A 27,473-nucleotide genomic window follows, 5' to 3' on the forward strand; every position below is an offset into this window, starting at 1 on the left:
AAGAAAATATTGTTCTGAAAGAAAATAGTGATGCATAGCATTGGGCCAAGCATCAACATTTTCAGGCACATTCAGTAGGTGGCACTGCCACTGCAGATACAGGAGCCAGCATTTTTACTGCTCTGCTGGAAGGCGCCTAAGTGCAGCTTTTTCTGTGGCAGTCAGCAAAATCTCAATAACTACAACAGTACTATTTCTGTGTGCTGCTGCATCCCTACAACGAATCACAAAACTTGCTGAACCAATGAACCAACAAGCAAGCCATTTTCTCAACACCACCCTGCGCACGTGTCCTTCCTCTTCGCATGGTTCTCTGGCACTGTTTTACAGCAAGTATGAACCAACTAGCCCAAAAATACGTTTTGACTATTTTCACACTTTATACAAACACTTTTTGCCATACCTATGGTATCAGCAAGACAAGCAAGAACATGAAGCGTCCATTTATTTGCTTGTGCTACCCTACTCATGGTTGAACTTTGAGCTTCTTGCGGGAGCCTCTGTGTATTACTTCAATATCAAGTGGCTTCCAGACTTCAAGTGCTTTGTAAACGTCCTGAGAAGATTTCACTTCTACGCCTCCAATCTTCACAATGATGTCACCAGGCTGGAGACCGGCCCTGTAGAAAAAAAGACAAATAGACGTAGTTAATCGTGAAGAAAAATTTGTTTCAGCAAGGCACAGAATCCCTGTAAGGCTGAACGACATCAATGTGATGATATATCTTGTCAATCGTACTTGCAGTATTTGTATGAAATGGGCCTGTATGCTTGTACACTGCTCATGGATTGAAACACGACAACTTAGGGCTAGTCAATGCACATTCTTTCGCCTCCACAGTCTTCAGTTTGTGAAACATCGGTTTAATTTCAACACGGACACTTACATCAGAGTCCTCACCACCTTGAATGGCCATATTCATAATGACATGATGCAATTATCTTGAGCAAACGCACATACCAGTTGCTATACTAGAAGTTTTGATGTCGTGTTTCAAACTGTGAACAGTGCACATATATTGCATATACTAGATTAATTACAGCATCATGTTGTATGGCATCCTAAGCAAAAAAGTAAGCTATTTTACCTCATCTTTGTTTATTACCTATCCTAACTGTTATACCTGTGGCACACAATTGAAAAGTATGAAACATGCAATGGAACCCATATAGAGGACTTCCTCCAAATTGTGCCCCAAAAATGTGATACCTAAACAATTCCAGATTGAGTGTAGAACATTACAGCATAATTAAGAAACATCAGTGGTTACTGTCAACATTGTTGGCTTGTGAATACCATATCTCTTTACGTAGATGCAAGGATTGTATGTGGATAGGAAAAATACTAGAGGTCGTTTTGTTTATAAAGGAATTAGTTGCATACAGCCCTCCCCAGCACACTGATCTGATGTACAAAACAAACACAGGAACGCAGCATAATGTGACCAGCGTAAAAGAATCTTTGTACATATAAAATTTGCAAACTTAAATTGCTACCTGCTTCAACAAAAGGTGTGAACTGTTAGTGCTGCACTGAGTGAAGTATAATATGTATTTCAGCCTTTTTTTTATTTTCAAAGTGCAGCAATGTGCAAAAGTGATCTGTGGAATTTTTAAATTTAACTCTTAAGACCTAAGGTGTGCTCTTTGAAACTCTCACAAGAGTTCTCATAAGCCAAGCCTGTGAGGTGTGCATTCCTAACATGGAGCAGGTGCCGTTTGATGCTCTATGATGAGGTGCTCTATCATGTAGTAAACCTGCAGGCTAGTGTGGCGGTGGCGGCGGCGGCGGTGAGCACTGGAATCAACAACCTCTGAACTCTAAGAAGCCGTGAATTGATGAAGCTTTCGAGCACAGACAATCCAGTAGATTTGGTTCAGCGGGAATATATTCGACGGGAATATGTATATTGAAAAATAGAAGAAAATGATGCTGGCATCTCGTACACAGATACAGCCATGATCATGAAGATTAGGGGGTTCCATTAATGGGAAGAAGAATGGGCAGCCATGGGCGTTAGTGTCGTCTCATTACACACATGTGCCTCGATCCACTCGCTGTACCCATCATCACCTTCTTCGGGGCCTAGCATACACCATGTCAGCAGTTTTATAACACAACACAGTTGAGTAACAGTCCTGAGAAAATTTCTACGAACGTGCCTACACTGATGTGGGATACATGGCCATGTGTCACCCATGTACTGTTAACACCACCCTCACATTTTTTTTGGTGTTGATTCCATCTTGTACACATCACGGACAGCCGCTACAGCAGCAGAAAACACATGCCGCAGCTGCCTCACCAACAGGCCGAAATTCTGCTTTGAGGGGCTTTTAAAAACTATTGTGATGCTATCCTCTGGGTGAGACATTCATCACAGACCAAACTCAGTGAGCACAGTTGCTCCTTTTTCAGTATTTTTAATAGCTCGCATTTCCCAGACAATTACTTCAAAAGCCCCACCATTTTTAATTCATGGTGATGATCACTCATTATACGTGACCGCGCAGCAAGCAGTGCAGGTTAACACCATCTTTACCACCAGAACATGCTTAGTTTCAAGGTCAATTTTTAGTCAGCTGCATGCACTGCTGGCACAAAGCGCTGCCAAGCAAAACATTTAGGGATGTGCGTTGAACAAGGAAAAACTCATCCTCAGCTCAAGTTTCAATGCAACTCTCATCTTTGCCCATTAATGTCACCTTGCGCTGCTGCATAGAAGATCCAGCACTTCGTGACTCTTGAACTATTGCGGGGCACTTGCGAGATTCTTCTGGTGACACAAAATGAGGCTCAAATTGGGCCCGAATTGTGCTACCGGTGGTGTTGGCAGATGGCACCATATCCTCACATGACGTACAAAGCAGAGCATCTGAGATGTCTGTAACCTGCAACCTGCACTACACTATGAATTAATGTTGCTGCCGGCACAAAAGACCACACCAGAGGCGCCTGAATGGTTTCGGCTATGGGCACAAATGAGACTTCATCCATGTTTGCGGTGCTTCGCCGCTAGTCACCATCGTGCTGCATGCTGTCATCACTGTCACTGTTTGCAGAAGACACCGGAAGAAACTTCTTTTTAGTCCACAGTCACTTCTGCTTACAAGCACCAAATACACAGTGTGGTATGTTCTCTTAAATGATTGGCAGCCCATTGCCACAAGCAAGAGACGATCTCAGAGCTGTGTTGCTCTAAGCTTGACAAAACGTGTATTGAACAATCGCCAATCTGCCATCACAAGCGAGAGCCAACCTTGAAGCTACTCTGTCCGTATTTTTTTCTTATTGTGTCCTTGTGTACAATTTGTGCATACAAGTGTACCTTTTAAGCTACTCTGTGAAGAGCTTGAAAAAATGTAAGTGGAACCCCGGTTATACAACTTTGAGGGACCACGAAAAACCGTCGTATAATCTGGGCACCGTACACTCAAACCACATTATAACAAAGTCACATCTACCACGAAAATAACTTCGTTATATCCGAAAATTCGTTATAAACATTTATTTATAACGCTGTATCTATTACAAGACTATTTTCATTTACTTCGTTATAACCGATAATTCGTTATATCCGTGTTCGTTATATCGAGGTTTGAGTGTATAATCGAAAAACTAAGACTATGGGCAGTGACGCCCTGTCTTGCCCAAAGAATAGGTACAGATTGCCTAAATAAGCGCGCGGAACGACCCTGCACTTCTCCAACAAAGGTATCTCACATTATTTTTAAAAATGACAGCTAAGCATTTAAATGGAGAAGCCGTGAGCAAATCTTCATTCTCAACTTGCAAAAAAAAAAAAGAACCTAACGCGCATCTTCTTTCCTATAAAACGAGTTCGAAAATTGCCTGCGTATAAAAACGAAACCGCGTTGGCAACAGCCAATGTGGTTTGTTGGCCAACAGCCAGTGTGTCAGAAGGGTCAGATACAGTATCATCGCCATCACATAATGGCGGCAAAGCACATTTTGTTTCAAGTACCCTCTTCTAGTTCACTGTAGTTGCAAGTTTGAGTAGGGTGATTTCGTGTGCAACTGAGCTGTGTGCATCGTTCCCTTGTAAAGTGCTATCGGTGACATGCCGCTATATTATGAACACTCACGTCAAAGGAAAGTTATTTTGCACGCTGAACATAGCTGCGTCGCGTCCTTTAGCATGCTCGAGGCCTGTGACTGCGGGTGCTGCAAACAAAGGGAGATCTTCAGCTGCATGTCGACCAGGAAAAGTTTCCACAGGCCGAAAATGGGAAAATATCCAGATCTAGAAGATGAGCTTGTCGACTAGCTGACGTTACCCTGTAGACAGAGCTGGTCTAGGTAATGGCTATTGAATACGTCCGCGATCGAAGCATATCTAGAAGCTATTTTAAAGCCAGGAAAACTGGATCACAGATGAAAACGAACTGTCAAGAGAATAAATTTTCCATTCTAAGAAGGTGCGATGTACCCGCCTCACTTTCTGTTTCTTACTAGTTGTCAAACTAGTGGCACGTTAAGTTTCTCTTTTGCACCCACGAATATTTGGTGGGCATTAGATTAGAGTAAAAAAAGTTATTTTTTTTTCTCGGGCAGTATTGGATAGTTGTTGTATGATGGGGGTCGGTATAAAATTTCGACGTATAATCGAGGTTTTGTAATATAATACATCATTTCTAGGTGGGTTTTGCCAGGAAGAAACCGGTTCATCGTAAAATGCGGGTCTGCAAACCGGGGGATGTATAATCGAGGTTCCACTGCATTTCTTCTTGAACAACAGCCCATCCATTATCAGATACGACAGCCGATCTCAAGACTGTGGTGCACTCAGCTTGACAGCAGCGTACTTCTTGAATGATCATCGGTCCGTTACCACATGTAAGAGGCGATTTCAAAACTACTCCAGGCCAATTTGAAAAGATGCGAAGCTAGCAGCTCATCAGCACTGCTGGCACAGAAAGCACATGATCTTTGTACCGGTTGCTAAGGGCAACTGCCCAGGAGCCCAACGGAAAACTGCGAGCACCTGTGTGGGACATTCTACCAATAGGGAACTGTGAGACCAGGGAGCATATTCTGAGACGATCGCTGTGGCAGATACCGCCATAATATGGCTTTCAATATGCACCTGTTGGATGGTTAATGAAAGCTGGATAAGTAGTTCATTCAGTCACTGAGCACACGAGATTCTACATCACGCAAAGGGACAGTGTCACCAAAAGTGAATGGTCACGGAATACAGACCCTTGAAACTTTTGGTAGCTGTCCACTCACTTCTAAGTGGTTCAGCTGGCCAAGGCACCAAATTTGAAGAGCAAGAATTGTGCATTCCGTAGTTACCAAGGTGGCAGCACTCAAGTTATGCGTTCGCAGAGATATCGTAGCTTGGGAAAACATTTTTTCTCTTTTTTGAAAAAGTGGTCGCCCCCTTGGCTGATATAACAACTTTTTACATTATTTTTATGTGGTTTTCAGTGAATAAATTTTGGAATTGGACAAAAGAGCCCTAGAACTTGAATACGTGATTTCCAAAAAGTACTATTCTTTTTTTTTTTGCACATATTTCACAATACGAAAGCAGCACTTGGACATTTTGGACAAGCAATTTGGACATTTTTCTCTGTCCCGAAAAATCTGCATGAATGAGGTTTTACTGTATAGAGCAATTAATTATAGTTATTGGTTTGTTGAACAGTCCTCAGCAGAACCTTCACTCCAGCAGTAAATCAAAAACGCAGCAGCAAAACCTTGCGGTAAATCTCCCGCACTTAAGTCACCATCTTCAGGTGTGAAATTAAGTGCAGCATGTATGATAGTACACTGTGCATAACAGTTAATTACCAGCGAACACTCTGCATGTGTGCATAGGCAAACATGAATAGATTTCACTCCACGACTGAACACTTACTGTCACAGTGCTGACATGACAAACGGGGCATACAGAGGTGACCAAGTGCACTGCATTGACTCTTGCTTCAACAAGTCTCCGAAACCTTATGACAACATGACCTCCAGCAGTAGGAAAAAATGATATTTTTTACGTACAAGTTTGCAGGTGAGCCCAGCATAACCCTCCAGACAAGGACCCCATTCGTGACATGTGGGAACATAGCGTCACGCTGCTGCAGTTCCAGGATAAGGCTAGGTGTCAGGGTCAGCATTGTGATGCCCAGGTACCATCGGTCAGCTGACGTCTCCTCCTCTGCACACCACCAATACGGCATCACATTCGTGGAGTCGTCTTTGAGCACAGCAGTGAAGTACACGCCACTGACAAAAGCCATTGGAGCTCGAAGCTACCATCCCATGCCAAACCTTTACTGTTAATGTAAATGCAAGAGAATATACAAGCAATATACTAGAACATATGAAAAAGTGCAAAAAGTGAGAGACACCTATTCAACACCAGACAAAATAGTGCAAAGCCTCAAGATACGTTCACCAGGCTGATTGCCATGTCCTTCAGAAAAGGTTAATATTAGAGCGGAATGAAAACAGTGCAATAGAAGGAGCATAAGAGAAAAGGAACCACAAACAACAGCGCTGACTTACAACAATGCTTTAATCGTCAACACCACGTAATATATGCAGCCAAACTATGGAAAGAAGGGACGATGATAAACAAAAGATAACATGAACAAACAATCAGTATCATCACAGTAACCCATGCACATTATCTTTTGTTTATAATTGTTCCTTCTTTCCATCGTTTTGCACTGCGCTAGCATATATTGCGTGGTGTTGACGATTAAAGCATTGTTGTAAGTCAGCGGTCTTGTTTGTGGTTCCTTTTCTCTTGTGCTCCGTCTTTCTGCACTGTTTTCTTTCCGCTATGTCGTACCAATACACCCAAGCATCCACTTTATCTAATATTAGAGCTGTGTGAATAGCAAAATTATGGGTGCGAAGTGAATTCAAATATTTAAGCTTGAGTGCAAATCGAATAGAATATTTTTCAAATATTTCTCGAATAGTTTTCGAATACTTTGAAGCGAAATTGCAGAAAAATGTTTCAGAGGATCCATAAGCATATTCTTATAAGATAGGAACATGAAAGATTTTTTTGGCTAGGTCGGTGAAGAGCTGGAGGATGCTGCTAACAGGTGTTCCCTAGTTGTCTTAGTATAAAGAGTGAGGCAATGCAGAGGCCGAATTGTGTTTATTTGCATGACTTGGTACTACCAAAGTGGTATTGATAACACTTTACACGTGAGAGGAAAAAACACTATTTCCTCAACCTCTCCTTCTCCTCCAACTTCTGTGGAGGTCCAAATGACGCGAGTGGTTTCTGCTGCAGTTGTTACCGCCAGCGTCAGTTCCAGTGGGAGAGATCACGTGCTTTCCACTCACGGCTTTTGCGGACGCCAGACGAGTGCGCGCTTTCGCAAACATGGCCAAGTAATGCTTTCACGTTAAAATGTAGTGCAAAACATGGCCAAAACGAGAACAATTTCTTTTGCACAGTAACTCGAAGACCAGGCGGCAGTGTTCTCCACTGCGTGAAAACGAAACTGTGCTGCTAGCTGTCGTGTAGTGATGCAGGTGACATAACGTGCAGTATTGCCACAAGCCTGGATAACTTGATACTTCACCGTTTTTAGGGTGATACTAACGAATTTCTTGGTGTCAAGACATTATTCTGAAAGCACGTTTCGCAAAACAAGTCTATCGCGTACGAAACTGAAACGACGTTCGTGGCATTAGCAACAGCTGACCGCCAGTGGCAGATGAAGTGACATCGCCATTTAAAGTTAGCCGGCACAGGCTCATTTCATGCTCGATTGTGGTCTGTCTGCTTCAAATTTGTTCCCAGCAAAGAAGAAATGGTGATGTGCCCCTTTCATTAGGAAAGCTCATATCAAAGGGAAGTTATTTCGCACGCTGAGGACAGCTAAGTGACATCTATTCCTGAAACCTGTGCCCATGAGCGGTGCAAATGAAGGAAATCTTCAGCTGCGTGTCGACCACGTAAAGTTTCTACGGGCCGAAAATGAGAAAATATCTTGATCTATGACAGGCTTGCAGGCATTCTCAAGCAACTCCGTGTAGGCCGAACTTGTCAAGGTAACGGCTTTCCAATCTGCACTTGATTGGGGCACACCCAGAAGTGACCTTAAAGCAGGCCCGTAGCCAGGGGGGGAGGCCCAGGCCCCCCCCCATGAAATTTTGTTGACACATGGTGTTTTATCGAAAATAAATCATGAAAATAGCCGTTTTTCTCAAATAGTCAAGGTCTTCAGCAAGTGGACCCCCCCCGAAAAAAATTCCTGGCTACGGGCCTGCCTTAAAGCCAGCAAAATGGGATCATTGAAGGAAAAAAACTGCCAGCAGAATAAATTGCACTTTCTGTGAGGGTGCATTCTGTTTGCCTTTTTTTCTTGTGATCGTCAACATAGCAGCATGCCATAGTTTTAAAAGATCTTGTAACATTACGCGCAGATGCACTTTTATTTAGAACTCTCGAAAATTGGGTGTGCATTACATTCGATTAAGTACGGTATAAGCAGATACTGCGCTTCACACTTTTACGCTGCACTCTTTCTAGTCTGTGCGCAGTCATCGAGCTACCTTGTCTAAAATAGCGTCAAGGCGTGGCGACGGCCGTTAACCTTTCGATAGGTCGAAGTTCGTGAGGATAATTTGGTTTACACGCATCATTTAGAAGTGCTGTGATTTTATTTTAAACAAATGAAACCATCATATTTATTTTCCGGAAGTTCAAATACTTTGAATAGTAAAATTCCAGTGCGAATCGAATAGCAAACACTATTCGAAAAATATTTGCAGGTTTGAATATTCGTGCACCCCTAGTTAATATGCATAGTCTCAATCACAAGGATCATGCAGCAGCTGCTGCTACATTCCTCCGAGACCATGCCTATAGCACAATTCCCGTAAATTTCTTCCCAAGTAAACAAACGCTCTCATGTGCCTAATAGAAGCCATCACTATTCTGCTGATCCCTGCTACAAGCTGGCAAAGTGCTTGCAGTAAATTTCTGAATTGGTGTCCTGAATTTTTATGGTAATTTTCACTCACGGCTCTTCTTTGATGCCTCTTCCAGGAAGTTCATCGCATAATCAGCTGGAATAGCAAACGAGATTCCTGCAGTGACTTTCATTGTGTTGATGCCAATCACATTTCCATCCTGTAACCAAGAAGATAGAGAGGTAAAAAAAAAACAAATTGAATGACCACTCCTTATTTGTTTTACCAAACTTCATAAAAGGTAAGTGAATGAGTGTCATAATTGGTGATTTCGAAATTCTTCTGACCACCTGAGGTTCTTTCACCAGCACCTAAATCCAAGTACAATGAGTGTTATTACATTTCAGGCCCCTAAAATTGCAGTTGCCATGGTCAGGATAGAACCCGCAACCTAGAGTTCATCTGTGCACTGGGATACTGTGGACATCAAAAAAAAAAAAAAAGGTAACTACGCAAAGGTATGCAGTTTCTTTTTTTTTACCATGGATGAGTGACAATATCTTGGCAATAAAAAGGCAAGTAGGTGCAAATGAAAGGATTCTACAACAGAATGCACTGCACCCTCCCAAAAATCATATGAAAAATTCACAATGGAGTCCTCTTCCGTATGCACCTCTATGTTACCTTGAACTCATGTACAACAGAAAAGAGAAACAATATCTACAGTCATCACGGCAGAACAGGAGCACATGCACTCCGAATGTGGCGAGATTGAATTTTTGACATGCAACAATCGTGCTGATCACTTTTTTTCCACTGCTCATCTTTATGACGTGTTTCACGGGTCACAAGTGCACCCCAAAAGACTGATCAAGTATACTTGCACATCTGGTTTGTTGCCTTTCTGAATCCAGCCATGAGAATGTCAAGTTCAGAAATGTACAGGGGTGGTCAAAACTTCACCGGCTACACACTGCCATAGGATAACATGGGATAGCAGCCTGAGAACTTTTGACCACCCCTGCACACCTCGCTTTCATGAACTCGCTTCTACACGAAAAAACTTCTCAGGTACTACGAAATTCATTCAAACCAACTTTCACTTGACATTGAGGTTACTGTAGCATGGATACAGAATCAAGGCAGCACAGCAGTCATTCCCAGTGATGGAAATGGCCGAAGATATTTTGTAGCAGCTCTGGGAGCTGTTAATTTGTTGCTTTGGAGCAGGTCTGGAGATGGAATTGTCCTTTTTGTAGCCGTAGTCATGTGTTTTGGAGCAGCTCCATAGAGCTCGAGATGAGTTGACTTATCTTGACCTTTATGAAGCTAGACAGGCAGACTGAGAAGGAGTGTTCTTTATTCGACTTTTCAGAACACAAGTGTAATCATTACACTTCTAACGATACCAGATATAACGATATATTGTTTGTAGTGATCAAATTCTTTGGATTTCTCAAGTTTCCCATTGACCCCCTGTAAACGCAAGACATATATAAACATACAATTATCGGCAATGTATCACATGTTAAAATTCTGGCCACCTGAAAGGCGCTTACTACAAAAATTTGTCTGAAACTTTGACAAATCAAGTTGTACTTTGAGGGGAATAACATGAAGACTCGTTACGAGTGCCACAAACAGGCCGCCACGGAGAAATCTGTGAGGGGGCCTTACTTATGGCAAGGCCCCTTCACAGATTTGCGCCTGTGCTGGTCTGTTCCTTGCTGTGTGTCCTGTCTAGTTGCACTACTTACGATGGTTTCTATGTCAAAACACCAACTTGCCCAACAGTCAACGCTTTTAAATGTCATGCTATTATTCTTGCAATCGCTAGAATAGGGGGGGGGGGTGAGAGCTTGCTCGGTCACAGTTGCACTAGCCGCGCAACACCTGGCAACAATTTCTAACACGAGTTTCTGTCCGTTTGTGCGTTCGTGAAATATGGCGTTGACTAATCGCAAGATGATATCTCTTAACGTAAAACATCGGAATTTCCGGCAGGGTCCAAGGGTTGAAAGTCTCACGAAAAAATATGGGTTTTCGCAGTCAATGATTTCAACCACCCAGAGGGCTGGAGATGTCGTCAACAATTCCGACTTTTTCGGAAATTTCCTACTTTTTTTCACCACGTTTAAATAACTTTACGAATATTAATGTAGCCTTGAACAAAGTGTTCAGTGTTTTTTACTACGACTCGCATTGAACGACCAGATTCATTTACAGTTTGGGAGTAACTAGGCCTACATGCATGAAAAAACATGTGGGTGGGTTCTTTCTTCTTTTTTTCTTTTGCTGGTCCAGATAGAACGACAAATGGTTATAACAATCGAATTTTCTGGTTTTGTCAATATCGTTACAAGTGGACTGAGCTGTACAGCATTGCAAATCACCACAGTTTCAACTACCGTGAAATTCCGAGCAGGCGCCATCCCTCAGCAACTCGAAATTACTGGCCAAGTGGAAAGGGGGGGGGGGGGGGGCAGGGTGCCTACCCATAACGGCACCAAAATTCAAGATGGAGGCGACAAATCACAAACACAAGAAACACAAAGGCAACGCGATCAGACCATGGGAAGCATGACATGGAAGCACCTCTGATGATGCGCCCACACCAATCCAACAGCTCTGGGCAACTGACAGAGACACAGATCTTGAAGGTCTTACTTTCTCTAACTACATGTGTCAGAGGTACAATCTTTCAATAGCAAATACAGATCTCGAAGGCCATGCTTTTGCTCGCAGCAACCGTAATATCATCTGTGTCTGCGTCTTCAAAGCACATCCACATCGTTGTCGTGCAGAACGGGTGCGTCTTCAACGCAAAGCAACAAGGACAGAAGACAGAGACGTGTAAACAGGACGTAAACAATCCTTCTGCGATTGTTCACCGGAGAAAAGAGAAAACTCCAGCGGCTCCTCCTCGAGTCGTGGCATATACAACAGAAAGCGGGAAACAACAACCGCACTACGGGGACATTGCCCTCCCTCTACTACCAAAGCTTGCAACAAGTTTTGGCAAGAAGGCGTATACTATAAGCGCCGTGCGTCTCGGGCCGTCTCACCCCTGAAGGAAGAAGCCGGTCAGGATTCGAAACGTCGGGTATCCTAAACTAAATTTCTGGTTGGAGCTTTCCTTTTCTCTGGTTTTCTATTACCCAAACAGGCAGACTTCTGCCGAATGTTTACCTTTAATTCTGTGATTGTTGCTTTGTGCTTGTAAAGATGCACAAGTTCAGTTACCACCAACTAGCCCAAATTTCTGTGTTGAATGCAGAACAAACTAGCCCAGCTGAGTGCGCTAAAAAACCTGAAAATCATCATGGGTGTCATATGCTAAGTTTGGGGTGCAATCATTATGCGGGAAAGAAAGAAAATCAAATATTGACGACAGATTTCAGGCACAGGTTTAGAGACTGGGTTGCTAAGCAGGATTCGATTGGACTCAAGTAGGCCAGTGTTGCCTGGGCACAGTGCGAGATTAAAATGTGGAGCATAATTGGAGGGAGGGGGGGCTTCACGGAACAATGCGGAAATTTGAAATTAGCAGTGAAATTAGCTTGCTAGGTGGGGGCATTACTGTATGTTGAAGTTTTACGGTGAAATAGCCACAAATTTTTCAAAACAATAACAGAGCTTAACATGAATGGCACCACCATGAATGGCTCAGGACTTTTCTTTCGTTGTTGTAGTGCACCAGTCACTGATATTCTAACTGAAATAGAGAACTTTTTATTCTGTACTTAGTAAATATGGTGAAAATGCAAAGGTTTCAGAGGACAGTGAGAAATAGCTGATGACAGTATTTAAAGCAACCTAGATCTCATGCTGCTTTTCCTTCTGACACAAAAAAAAATGTAGTAAGAATGCTTGCTCCATATTAAAAGTGCCACTTCACAATGCACACCAGCAATACTTAAACTGCATTACTGGCATGTTTCATATATACCGTATTTACTCGAATCTAAGCCAATGTTATGTGCGAAAGTGGCGCAGCCGCTACCTACCTAAAGGCCCGGCCGCGCTAGCGGCATGCCGGCTCACCATGCGCTGATCTCAGGCTACAGTATGCAGACAGCTCTGCATGCGCGTCCAAGGCTCATTTTCGTGACATCCAACCGTAGCTGCATGGTGACGAGGTCACTCACGCTCAGCGGCAGAGTGGTGGTCCCCACGGCTACTCAGGCCGACCGCGTCGTCTGTTTCCTACTGTCCATTGTTCAAAAATCTCGCAGTCCCACGTTCATGCAGCGAGGGTCGTCGAGCCGGCGAGATTTTACGCCAGCAAAGATGGATTGGGTCACGTGATTACGGTGCCGGCAAATGCCACGTACTTTGACATCCTCTCTCCTCCTGTCGAGTGACGCGGAGGTGGCAGAGGCGCGAGCAGCGCGAGCGCAGAGTTGGTCAGTTTTCTGGAAGCGATCGTGCAGTGTAGTCGTGCCTGCATTCGGCCTGCATTTGAGGTAAGTTTCTTTTTTTTTTCTGGCCTTGCGAATTTCACGGGTCGGCCTGCAATCGAGGGCGGCATAGATTCGAGTAAATACGGTAAACATAGCCTAGCTAGCATGTTGTGTATCTTATGCATGTGCGAACCAGTACACAGTCATGTAAAGGCTTGAAAAATGAACCGTTCACAACCACTCTCACGTAATGGGTCCAAATGGTGCTTTCACAAGAGAAAGCAAGACTCGGACTAAGCACGGGAAGGCAAAGAACGGTTTGCCTTCCAAACAGTTGAAAATGCCGTACTGGCTTTCCGAGTTGTTTAAGATTGCTCTTGAGGATAAAGACCGAAGATGAGCGTTGAATGCTCATCTTACTCACTACCACCGTTACGTTAAGGCAATCAATACTACTTAACCCTTTGCGGTCCAAAACCTTTACCCACTTTCCGGCTCTAGCGGTCCGAAACTATTTCGCCAGTTTCTGGCGCCGCGAATAAAAACACAAGCTGTGGAAGAGAAACGCACAGGATATTTATTTTTGCTCCTGCATTCTGCAGGCAACTCTTTTAGTGATATTTGGGCAACGTGTGATACCGCTCAAAGCATTCCCCTGTGTGCAGGCCAGGGTTATTACTGCAGGTTTCCACCGCCGCCGCCGTCGTCTTCGTCACTCACTTCTGTCGAATCACTGTCATCACTGTCTGATGGAGGCACGTAATTCTCTTCCTCACTAAAGTCATCCTCGCTTTCGCTAAAAGCACCGCCGTAAAACGCACGCGGTGAAAACGTGGCCATGCTTCTCAGCGAACCGCGCGCGCGAGTGGGTACGCTCTAGGCCCCGTGCTGATCATAGTGCTGCACCCTAGTGTCAAAAAAGTAAAACCTCAACAAACAAAGCTCACTTATTCCTCAAGAGATGGCCCTTCATGTATACAAAAAATTCACGCGACTCGCGGTGAGAAAACAGCAAAATTTAAACCACGAACACCCTTGTCGGGCGGGGCCCGACAGCGGACCGCTACGGCCGTGTTGCGTTGTCGGGCGCTGCCCGACAACGGACCGCAAAGGGTTAAAAATAGCAGACACAATAAGATGCTCAAGTGAATTGCAAAACTAATGAGGTATGCTAAATGGACCACATGCCTTACTTAGCAGACAGAGTGGTGTTTTGTTGCCATAAAAGGAGCTCCACTTCAAGACATTGACGGTCCCACATAATATTCAACTTAAAAACATTTGCCGAATCAAAAATTAAATTCTTGGTATTTACCTGCCAGTACCACGAGTTGGGTTTGAAGCACGCTGTTGTGGAAGACTCCAGAATAATTTGAACCACCTGAGATTATTTCACATTCAATCTAAATTTAACTACACCAGCATTTCTGCTCCCCCGTCTACATGCAGTGGCCACAGCTAGGATCGAATTCGTGGTTAGAAATATCTGTACCATAGTTCTTTTTTCTTTTCTTTCTTTCTTTCTTTCTCTCTTTTTTTTTTACAGCCAAATTTATGTTCGGCGCCAAACACACACACTCCATAAATTCCAACAGTGACATGGGTTCCTTAAGCTTCAATTTGAAGGCAAAACACTAGCCAATGAACAGCTATGCCTTTGTGATTCTCACTGAATACGCACGCTGCACTAAATTTATTGACTCAATTCAAATTTTGTGTTGTGGCACAAGGTAGCGCAACACTTTCATCACTGCATTTCTGTTCCAAGTGGCAAGTAAAACCTGTGTTAGCCCCTAAGTTACTGATTTTGTTACCACATGCCTGTTATCCCTAAGCCTCATAAATTTTAAGCTTTACACAAGCATTAGCAAGCACAACAGAAATGGAGATGAAGGAATACTAGCCAGGTTGATGAGAGGTCCTCCTGAGTTGCCAAAGTTGATAGCGGCATCAGTCTGTATGTAGTCCATCTCATTGTGAATGCCAAGCTCCTTGCTTGAACGATGCACAGAACTGACTACCCCAGCTGTGATGGTGTTGTTGAGGGCAAGTGGACTTCCCATGGCAACTACCCACTCGCCAGGTCGAAGCTGGTCTGTGCGAGTAAGTGGCAGCGTTGGCAGACCCTTCTGCAGTAATCAACATAAGAGAGTTTGATTAATACTTTCTTGGCACACACCAAAAGACATTCGACACAACGCATAATATCCAATACAGTAGACTCTCGTTAAATGGAACCTGAAGGGACCAGGAAAATAAGTTCCATTTAACAGGAGTTCCATTTACTGAGAGAGGAACAGGGGTGCCGTGGTACCATGAGTACAATGCAAAGAAACATAGGCTCTTTGGAACGTGTTTCTATGACATTGCCAATCGTACAAATGCTTCTTTTTTTATGCCACTACTGGCGGGAACTGGCCAAAACAAGTGATGTACACAAGCAGGAGCACCATAACTGATACAGTGTTCACGGAATGAAATGGGACAATTTAGGGCTAAGTAATGCATGTGCTTTCATTTACACTATCTTCTGTTACACTATCTACACTATCTTCAGAATTATCAGCATAATTCCTACTCGAACAGTTACAATAAAGCCAACATTTCTTTTTTTTTGGCTGGATTTGTTGTGGCATGACGAGGGGATCTTGAGCAATCGCACATACCAGTCATTATACTAAATGTTTTGATGTCTCGTTTCAATCCGTGAGCACCGTACATATGTGAGAGCCGGTGGAAACCTATCGCATTAAAAGAGGCAAGGTGTGTCATAAAGTCTTCGACATGCCTTTAGAAAAATTAAGAAAGCTATTTTTGGTTGCAACTAGGCATGAGTCTGTTTGCAATCAGGCATCAGCAGTGAAAGAGTTCCAGTTCCAGCGACTCAGCTGTCAGCATGCGACTCTAAATATGCCTATTTAATTTATTTGTTTGTCCTGTGATGTCCTCTCGACAGAAGGCCTTATGTGACAAAAAAGTGCGAAACACAAACAATCTAACCTGGGCATTCACTTCGCGTTCAGCTTCTTGCCCACTTTGCAGCCGCGTCTTGAAAGGGGCGTTTCAGAGACGCTCTCCCCAGGAAATTCACGCCAACCTCTCGTAAAAAGAATTTTTTTGTTCTTTTCTGCTGTACAGATGGCAACCAAACTTGGTGAGCATGTTCTTTAATGAGCCATCCATCCAAAACAACTCCCATTTGAAAATGCATATTTTTTTCGAAAATCGTGTTTTTAGCCCCTCATCCGCCCTTAATTCAAACTGCCCCATTGCACAAATTCGGTTCATTCACACTTTTTACTTGTCCATGCCTGGAAATATCTACTGCCTTTGTTGCTTCTAGCCGAACACTTGCGCTTTTATGTCCCTAACCGTCACAAATAAAGCCAATTGCCTCCCTACAAGACAGCCAAACTATCCCTACAAGATAGCCAAACTAGCCAAAAAAGCGTGCACCAACAATCGCATGCTGAATGAGGAAGGAAAAGAAAACTACAACACAAACAACAACAAAAAAACGAGGCACCTTAGTCTATCATGTGATGAACGCTTTCTAAGGTCACTTTCGCCGCAGAGCACTGGTGTCTTGCGGGAAAGCGTCCTAACAAAGAGCAGGGGCTACAAGCTGTCGCGGGTCACAGCACATTTACACTCAATAATAATAATAATAATAATAATAATAATAATAATAATATCAGGGGTTTAACGTCCTAAAACCACGATATGATTATGAGAGACGCCATAGTGGAGGGCTTCGGAAATTTCGACCACCTGGGGTTCTTCAACGTGCACCTAAATCTAAGTACATGGACCTCAAATATCTTTGCCTCCATTGACATTTACACTCGCATGCACGTGTTGTATAATAACGAGTACCAGTGTGATTGCTTATTTACTGGCAATCATGCACAGCTATTCATGATGTTGCTGCGGCACTGGGAAACAATAGACATCACAACACTAGTTGGTATGTTGCCCTAAGTCATATTGATGAGAACTTCCGATAATTCAAACAAAATCCTGAGGCCCCTCGAGTTTGAATTCTCGGGAGTCTGCTGCATTATCAGCTGAAGTTCAGTGCTCAAACTATGTAATCCCACCTCTCTCCTTCCCATTCGATCTCCGCTTCCATTAATCGTGAACCCGCAATAAAAACCAGCCAATCTTCAATTTAGTCGACGGACGAGAGGCACTCACTGCTGGGATGCGAACGGTGGCCAGATCCGAACGGCGGTCGACGGCCTCCACTTTTCCCGTGAACTGGCGCCCATCATGCAACTTCACAGTCACAAGCCGGCCATCAGCCACAACATGTGCATTAGTTAGAATGAGGCCATCAGGGCGCACCACAAAGCCAGAGCCATTGGACACAGCTATCTGCTGTTGCGTGAAGGGGTGCCTGCAGAAAAGAGAATTGTGCAAGCACAACAACCTTTAGTATGCAGTAGTCGGGAAGCACACTGAAATGCTGAAAATACTACAGTAGACCCCTGTTAAACGAAAGCTGAAGGGACCAGGAAAATATGTTTCATTTAACAGGAGTTTCGTTTACTGAGAGATGAAAAGGGGTGCAGAATTCAAGCACACAACCAATCATGTTAGAGGCAGTTGTTCCATTTAAGCAGCAATTTCATTTAAGAGATTTTCGTTTATTGAGAGTCTACTGTACTTTACTTCTGCTACTGCACCACTAAAAGGACACTAAGTAGAAGTATTAATTTAGGCTAGAGCAGGGATTCTCAAACCTTCTGGCCTTGGGGAACCCCGACGGTTTTTCCAGAGTGCCGCGTGAAACCCCTAACATTAATTAGAATGAAGAGACAAGAAAGCCAATGTTATTAAATGTGAAGAAAGTAAAGTCGACGAAAAGATAACTTGCAGTCGGCAGGGACAGTTATCTTTTCGTCCGCTTTACTTTCTTCACATTTACATCATAATTTACTACAAATAAGATCCCCTATACTTTCCTTGGCTTTCTTGCCTGTTAGTTCTAATTAATGTTGCGTCTAGCAAAAAAAACTAACCCTTAAAATTCCCCTTATTTCGTTCATGAGGAAACCCTAACTGTTTCACGAGGACGAGGAAAATCAGAATGTGCGGGAGGTGGGGGTATTAACACTGCCGCATTGACCAGTTATCTTTAATCTGGAAGGCCATCGCAGTTGATATGGGACTGGCGATAATACATGGTTAGGCTAGCGATCCTCCTCCCCCCCCATTCACCCCTCTCTCCTGCCCGCGCCGCACCTCGAGCCCGCCAATGCACAACAACGCCACCGAAAGAAACTTTGGGTGACGTTGTGCATACTGTACATGCTTCAGGCACCGCGCGCCGTAAGCAATGTGTTCACGCGAACGAAGCGCTGGACGTGCAAAAGCCTGTTTCATCTTTTGCATAACAAAAAAGAAAACTTGCCGGTCGCACTGTAAAACAGCCATCGATACACTGATCGTAAGGCTAAGCCTAAATGCTCGTGTAGCCCACAGCTGGCACAAAGCGATGCCTATTGCGTGTATCAATGCGCTCGTTGCGCATTTTAGTGCAGTTGGTGCAGAGGCAAATCAGCATGTATAAGAACTGAGCCACATGCACGCCGGTGCACCATGAGCCACGAAGCGCCCTGCGTGCCCGTTAATGTTGTTCGAACACCCAATATCATTTTCTGTATCTCGACTTGCAGAATGACCAAATTAATCTCCCCGAATTACCGAATTTGTTCCCTACCTTCCATGTTTAGCGTGTCACCAACCTGACAGCAAGATAACCTGCTTTCATTTCACTAAACTTTTTTTTTACTCATGCACACATTCTTTTCAATTGCCCATTGTGTTTTCTTGTGCTGCGATTCAGCTGTCCGTCATTTTCTTCAGCTGTATGAGATGGTTCCACCACAACTGTACCTTAAAGCACAAGATAGATATTTTTGCTGGTCCAAATTTATAGAATAACTCACATACATTGTATGATAGTTCCCTCCCCCACCCCCACTCTGGCAGTTGCCCTCCCCTTCTCTCTTGTGGTGGAGAGGGCACGAAGCATATACACACGATAGCTAAGGAAATCAGTTCCAGCCTAGAAGAAGAGAAGTCCACTTGTCGAAACGTCGGCTCGAGCACCCACCCCCTGTCTACGGATTTTTTCAGACGCCAATGAACACATTCTAACTCCAAAAAATGTAAAATTTCATAAAGGAGGTTGCAGTTGTGGCCACGTGACACAGCACTTAGGAGAGTAGCAACAAGGAGCAGATTAGGCACTTCTCCACTTGCAATGCCAATGCAAAATTATGCCTCTTATCATGGTAAAAACATGCTGCATCAGACCTATTTTGTGAAACCTCACAATTTATCGAAAGCAAAGCAAAAAAGTTGCTTTGGTTCAGATCACAGAAACATGTACCTGTATGCATGTAGACAGCAATCCTGACAGCAATGCTGGCAACACTGTACTTTTGTTTGGTGCACATGTTGAACCAAGTGAGCTGGGTGGTCAAAGAAACACTGCCAGTTGTCATGATCTGCGGGATTTCTTAGGGACTATGCTACTGCTTCAATCATGTTGTCCTTCCACAATCGAAAAATCGTTTGCGCTGCCAGTGCGATTGACAGGGGTGACAAAGCATCTACGGCATATGAGTTATGATACTGCAGATTAAAAATTGTGTAAAAGTGCTCTGAATAAAGAGTACTACGACAAGAATGGGCTGAGATGCAAAAACGAAAACACATCAGAAGTAGCATCACATGTGGAGGTACTTATTCAAAATGGTGGCACAGCAGTTTTTTGTGAGGCACACTGTAGAGGGTGCATGCATTCAGGAATGTAAATAGTTCTTAAGATACACATTCCAAATGGATTATGTAAAGAAAAAAAACTTTTAATGCTGCTAAAACGCATTACTGCATTGAATGTCGCAATTTCTGCTTGCAGTTCTTTTTTTTTTTTTGCAACTACAACTTACTCAAAATGAGAGTACTCCCTTCGCCATCAAAAGAGATTGTTGAACACTGCCTGCAAAATGTTTAAACTCATCTAGCGTAAGTAAGGGTGACCGTGAGGCATGGAGAGCGTCTCTCTCAACATAAAGACAAAGGAGCTAAAAAAAAAAAAAAGAAAAGTTCACAGGTGCCTGAGTGACAGGGCTATAAAAGTAGGAGGGCAAGGAATGTCACTGAAGCCAACGCATTGACAAAGAGAATTGTGGAAGTCCCCTTGTCTGTGTCTTGGCTTCAGTGACCTTTTTTTGTTATTTATTTTTTCAGAATGACAGAAAGCTGACTTTGGTGGTAGGGATTCGTTATGAAAGATGGCAGGTATGCAAACACAGATACAGGAGAGAGGTGAGGACAACACATTTTTTTTTGTTTTAACAATGTCAACCCACATTCTGTCTGTGTAGCACTGAAGGCTGCAGTGCAATGCAGAATTCTCTTTCTCCATAAATAATTTTTAACAAACGTTGCTAAGCGTTTTGTTGTAGTAAACCCACTATTTTGTAGGTCCATGGGAACCATATTCCTGTGAACCTCTGTCTTGTTTTGAAAAATAATGCACAATGTTTAACATTCAGGAGGCACCGTTGGCCTAAGCTTGATAATGAACAACTCTTTCATTAATGGCCAGCGATTCGAAATTTTAGTGCCTACTGCAATGGATGCTAGCTGTTTCCAAAAATTTTCAAAGCCCCTTTTCCCAAGGAACACTCAAGAATGTTTGTAGTTGATACAGCTACAAACAGAGTGCAACATTTCAATCTTGAATGTGTGAGCCATGGTCATCCTTAAGATAATCATAACTCTCTCAAAGATTCTTAACAATGCAGGCCTATTAAATAAGACTATCAACTTAAAGGGGAACTCCAGCATATCTTTTTTTACAACATAAGGATATTGCTACTTTCCAATAGTTCTGACAGTCCTGTAAGAGCTAGGGTGGTTCCCTGTGCTTAGAGACTGATCAAGTATTATTAAAAGAACTAAAAAGCAATGTGTCAAAGCCGAAATGGGTAGCTGCTTCGTGAAATGTCTACAATGACATCGCCCCACACGCGTAGACTACAAGGGTTGGGGGGGGGGGGGGGGCAGTGGGGCTCGTCTTCATCACTCTGTGCTTAGAACCTTCAAGACAACACCATCTTCAACTCATTGCTTTTTGCTGCATACAAGACCAAACAACTATCTAAAGTGGTGGTCGTCACCATCACCCCATAATGTGCCTGCTTCCTCTTTCGTCACTTTGTTTGCTTGAGAAGACAGATCTCACCAGAGTACCAAAGAAAATGTATGTTGAAAATTTACTGAGATCAGTGCACTTCAAAAAATTACCAGAGTTCCCCTTTAAAGGGGTCATGAAGCACCCCTTGGGCTTGTTGAAAAAACACAACCTGCGGAAAGCTGACACGGCTGTGAACTGCTCTGCAAAATATTACAGTCGTGCGCGCCGCGTAAAGGCCACAAGCGGAGCGCGAAGTTGCCGTTTCCTCAGGCGCCCTCTTTTCAAACAGAGGCCGGTTCTCACTCTCGTTGGTGGGCGGGGCGTCTGCATGTGTACGTCGCGGAGACATAGCATGCTTATTGGCCGATAGCCGGATGAGATGCGCTTCTTGCCATGGGGTGCCGCCACTTGCACGCGCCGCACTGCTCAGTCTGCTAACTTTACACGGTAGCCGCACTCGCGCATGCGAATCACAGCGGGAGAGCGATCGCGTTTCATGACGCGCGTTGACGTAACTTCTTACCCCCGTTTCATCCCTCCCTGTCTAGCTTCCAGTGCGCTCGTCGGCACGAGAAAAGAGAGAAAGCGCTGAGAGCGTGCGCCAAACCCCCGTAACTCCGCTGATTCTTGATGGATTCGAGAAATTTTTGCGGCAATCAATTCGGGAGGCAGTAAACTCCAATACTAAGGTCATTAGATCATTACTTGGAAAAGTGGTTCATGACCCCTTTAAGAGACTGCCCTCTGCTATGCCCCCCCCCCCCCCCCTTATATATTTTCTTTATCCGCAGTCACATATACAATTGTGCAAATCTCTTGCCTGCCCAGAATTTCAATGTAGACAACTGCAGGTGCTGTCTTCTCAACAGCATCAGCGATGAAGTTGAACCGGGTGGATGGTGGTGGAACAGTAGAGGCAGAGGCGATGGGCAGCCACCTCGCACGCTGCCTCCAGAGCAAATAACCTGACACCAGGGCACCTGCTCCGACTGCATAGCAGCTCAGGTGATGGCGACTCCTGTTTGACTGTGTTTGTAGGCTGCTGGGCTGACTGGAGCCTGTGCAGTTTTAACAATGCTTCAATTCAGAAAACACCCCACAGGCCCATTAGAGCAGGAAACACAAACATGAGCAACTTTAAACATTCTCTCAAAAAGCTTTTTACCGTCATGGAGTACTTCCTAAACGCTGTAACACTTCGAAAGCAAATGTTCTGCCAGCAGTTCATCCTCAATAGCTAGCCATGGCTACATTACTAATGCCAGAAGAGTCACATATTACAGGCAAACAAAGGCCTCAGGAGGGCACCCGAGATTGTAATAAATCCAGTGGCACAGGATCTCTTGGGCAACCGAGGGACAGCGAGGGGATCAATGCTGAAATTGGGGTGGTCCATAGGTTAACGCAGCCGAGGCCAGAACACATCAGTATGCAACTGCAGAAGAATTGGCTGTCTGTTATCATCGTCAGCCATGCTTGCACACCCATGGCATGCAAAGATATTTGGGAAGCCCTCACCCACTAGACCAATTCACATTTCAACTTTGCTGCCCTCATTGTACTTTTTCTGCCCTTGAGGCACTGCCATAATGACCGGTTGTTTAAACTTAAATCCTTTCACAAATCAGCACTTCTGACGCACCCTGACCGACGCCAGCCAATGCGACTGAACTGCTGGCAAAATTTTATACTCGCCCTGCAACACAGTGATTCTAAAAAAAATCTGGCAGATCCCACATATTGTGGGAATCAATTACATGCGAAGCAGACAGCGAGTAGCAGCCTATGCTGTATTTTAGGCTTTGAGCCAAGCATTACGAGGTGGATCAATGTCTTTGTGTAAATTGAGAAATCGTGAGCATATCGTGGATTGTCAGGTGCCTCAACTACACTGGCATGTAAAAGGTAGCTCATGGTCCGACGTAATGTTGGCACTCACGTTAGAATAGAGATGTCCGTTTTATAGCAACAAAGTGCACACTACAGTGCGATGATACCCACTGTGGTTGTCTAGTAGTTATGCTGCTCGAGTGCTGACCCGAAAGTCATGGGATTGAATCCCGGCCACATTTTGATCGAAGCAAGATGCTAAAGGCCCATGTGCTTAGATTTAGGTGCACGTTAAAGAATCCCAGGGGGCAGAAAGTTCCAGAGCCCTCCATTACCAGCGTGCCTCAATCATATCGTGTTTTTGGGATGTAAAGTCCCAAGAATTATTATATTATTATTATGGTGCGATGATGTACATATAAGTAGCAGTTGTCAGTGCATTTGAGTGACACTTGACTATAGATGGCTTGCACTGAAGTAACTGAAAGTGCCGTGTTGGAGCACCAGCCTGTGGGGACGCGACGTTTCTGATGTCACATTAACATTATCAAAACATCACATGCAGGTTCTTTGATTATTCATGCACAGAGACGTTCCTACCGCGTCATTTTCACATAGACACAACTTGTTTGTCATCAAAGCCGCCATCGCAAAGTCCCAGTTCCTTTCAGAAGCTGCGTCCATGATGTCACGTGCAAGCCATCTATAGCTTGTGGAGTCATAGGTGCTCATACATAATCTTTAATACATAAAAACGGATAGCACTGTCGCGACATGATGCTTGTAAAGGGTGTTTTTCCGAGGCAGTTTGAAGCACTGGCGTGGTTCTGTGATAGAATACTTGACTGTCATGCAGAAAGCCTGGGTTCAATTCTGGCTTGAGCCGTGATTTTTATTCGTTGCTTCCACCGGGATTTTTCGCTCACTGACAACGCGGTCGATGCTGGCGCTGGATTTTCTGCAACTTCGCACTCCTTCTCACTGTCGTTTTAAGATTTCCAAGGTATGGGTTGATAGATACTTTGAATTCCTTGTGGCACATACCCGCACACCACCCCCCGTGGTATGTGGGTATGTGCCCCACATCACTGGTGAAAAGGGCTTCATGAAGTGCACAACAGACAAGTCACATTATTAGTTCTCATGACCTGTGAATCCTGTTCGCAATACACTCATGCCCTCCTACGGCAATTTTGGTACGTAAAAAGTTAAGGAGATGACCACTCCTTAACGCTCAAAGGTAGGCAGTGAGATAGATAGATAAAAACGGTCAAAGTGCCTTTGGTTCGCTAAGAAATGCTTCGCATTTAAAAATCACATTTCCTACTGGCCGAAGATAGTGTAAATCTAGCGAAAGTAGCTTGAGATGATATCAAGATCTGCACAATGAGGGAAAAGAAAAAAAAAAGGTGTAACGTAGTGGTGTTAAAAAGGTGTGGGACAGTGGTGTGAATTAGAAATCAAACAGGGCTAGTCGATAATAGGAAGAAGAAGAAATGGGAGTTGAGCGTGACATGAGGTGCTAAGGGATAACTGGGGATAGATGCAGCAGATGCCGAGAGAAGAAAAGTGCAGTTGAGGACAGCAGGGAATCAGGTGGACTGAAGTTTGGAAATTTGCAGGCATAAGACAGGGGTCGCTGGTAATGACTAGTAGTGGCATTCGTCTCGAGATAAACATAACCAGGCTGAAACCATTCTTAATTTATTCTACTTGCCAAGTTAAAAAATGTGTTTCGATGACCAATATATTTCTTCTCGCTTCATTTACTTACAACAGACTCCGGAATTTTATATACACACTTAAGATGGTTTACTTAGGCGGGTCAAACACTACGATACTTGCATCAGACTACGAGTGGACGATAAGCGGTAGTAATATGCGTCCACTCTGGGCTGAAAGATTCGCAATAAATGTGGTGTGCCTAAGGCAGAACCAACGCGATGAGCGGGCTTCGCTTGTGAAACGTGTCCCAGTTAGTGCAGCAGCGTAGAAAAAAAAAAAAGCAAGCATCAGAATGCAGGCACAACGTGTGTATTCGGGTGTATGCATTTTGTAATTCCATTTACAAACACCAGCAATCTTATAGCCACTATTTAAAACGTCTCTCGCACGCGAACACTATAGCGGGAGCTATTTCGGTACTCCCACCTAGAAAGTATGCCAACCAGAAGCAGCCGATTTGACCTCAGTACTAGGCTTTTCACAATCCTACTCATCTCCTTCGATTACTTGGTAACACTGTCAGGTCACGTGAATTACCAGAATGAACGAACTTGTGAGGCAGCTCTGACAATACCGGCGTCCGCGATGAAACAGCTGGGACACTCCGGCAGAGCAAGGACGGCAGTCGACGCAAGCTGGCACTGTTCTGCATCATTGTTGTGGTAACGGAACACTGTACAGTTACAGCACTCTGTCTTGGGTCGCTATTAAAAAATAACACACCGGCATGTAGTCAGCCCGAGTTACGTCCGCCGGCTGACTTCAACCTTGACCCACCTCTGCAACGTCTGCAACGCACGATTATTCGCGAATGGAGCCTTGAATGGAGGCTGCCATGATGGATTGCTTTTTGTCTTGTTGGTTAGAAAAAGCCGGAGCCACAGCCACGAAATAGGTGGCTAGCCGTGCGGCTAGGAACGACTTTGTCAAGTTTACGAAGTTAGGTCTCGAAGGCTACACAATAGGCTCTTTGAAAAGAGCACCGACAAAAAAATTTTGCATCTTGTTTCTTCTGCTGCTATAAGTAGCTAACAACCCACTTATCATGGCTGGAAAGCTCGTTTGCTCGAGCGCGCAACAGTTAATTATTTCGAGACGGTGTTAGAGCGCTCAGTCCAGTTTCGGTTTCAGAGAGCGCTGAGTGAGGCGGGACCACGGAGGTACCCAGTTGCCCAGAGTGGGCTTCATGTAAATATAGCTGGCTACGTGAGCACACAAAACCGTGTGCACATGAGCACCGCGTTGATAACTCCTTTCAACGAAGTCTTCCTGGTGAGACGTTGTAAATATGCGTGTCCCTCCAACAATGCACTGCCGAGGCAATGACATCATGCAGCCTTTGTACTCCCGTGCATGCATCTCCTCCCTCTTTCAGTTGAAAAGGTCTAGGAGAGAGCGCTCGCAAGGATCGTGGCAGCCAACGTTTTTAGATTACTGCTGGCAGCCAACACAAACTCGTGACGCATGTGGCGGTTGGTTGTTTACATGAAATGAAAATGCGGGGTTTCGCGTGCAGTGGCGCGGCGCGCTCACTTCAAAATTGATTTTAGATATGTTCCAGGCTACACTCGAAGAAAAATTCGACTATTTGGGGAATATTTGTGCCACACAACGATAATCGTCATCCACCTCGCGTACTTTCCTCGCGTTATCACCGCGGTCCCGGCACTTGCCGGTCACGAACGGCGCGCGCGTTATCAGCGTGACATAGCATTCTCGATAGGAAAGTGACGAGAGCCGGGTTTTCAAGAAAGGAAACGCGAGCAAGCCAGATGACGATTATTGCTGTGTAGCAGAAATACTCCCCAAATACTCGCTTTTTTCTTAGAGCGTAGCAGAAATACTCCCCAAATAGTAGATCCTTTTTTTAGAGTGTAAGAAAAAAGTCGAGTATTTGGGGAGTATTTCTGCCACAAAACGATAATCGTCATCTGGCTTGCTCGCATTTCCTTTCTTGAAAACCCGGCTCTCGTCACTTTGCTATCAAGATGTCACGCTGATAACGCGCGCGCCATATCGCGACCGGGAAGTGCCGGGACAGCGGTGATAACGCGAGGAAAGTACGCGAGGTGGATGACGATTATCGTTGTGTAGCAGAAATACTCCCCAAATGCTCGATATTTTCTTGGAGTGTAAGAAAAAATCGGGTATTTGGGGAGTATTTCGCATTAAAAGAAATTATGGCAGCTTCGCACTAGGACTGCCAAGCCTGAAGGAAGAGCGGAGCTGGGCAGCCTTCCTTAATTTCTCTTCATTTATTTTTCTTTCTTACCTGTATCTGTAGTTTGTACCTTTTGCTTTCTGTTTCTTCCTTTCTATTTATGTCTCTCTATCTATTTCTTTCTCTTTTTCACAATTTGTATCTTTATTTCTTTTTCTTTCGTGCGCTTCT

At 44.2% G+C, this 27,473-nt stretch overlaps 1 protein-coding gene across 2 annotated transcripts; it reads right to left on the reverse strand.

Moving 5' to 3' along the window:
* Positions 1–428: 428 nt before the first annotated feature.
* Positions 429–25,907, reverse strand: LOC119392517 (serine protease HTRA2, mitochondrial). Of its 2 annotated transcripts, XM_037659694.2 has the most exons (8): positions 25,805–25,907; positions 25,619–25,727; positions 22,347–22,584; positions 17,509–17,710; positions 15,216–15,440; positions 9,020–9,128; positions 6,026–6,182; positions 429–620 (listed from the first exon to the last, which is right to left on the reverse strand). In XM_037659694.2, exons 1-8 carry the CDS (start codon positions 25,808–25,810, stop codon positions 467–469), a joined length of 1,200 nt encoding a protein of 399 aa, XP_037515622.1. In that variant the 5' UTR covers positions 25,811–25,907; the 3' UTR covers positions 429–466. The 2 variants fall into 2 exon arrangements, with proteins under 2 accessions (XP_037515622.1, XP_037515621.1); XM_037659693.2 differs by having other exon boundaries at positions 25,619–25,899.
* Positions 25,908–27,473: the final 1,566 nt, after the last annotated feature.

This window comes from Rhipicephalus sanguineus, chromosome 1, assembly GCF_013339695.2.
Source record: "Rhipicephalus sanguineus isolate Rsan-2018 chromosome 1, BIME_Rsan_1.4, whole genome shotgun sequence".
Lineage (NCBI taxonomy): Eukaryota > Metazoa > Arthropoda > Arachnida > Ixodida > Ixodidae > Rhipicephalus > Rhipicephalus sanguineus.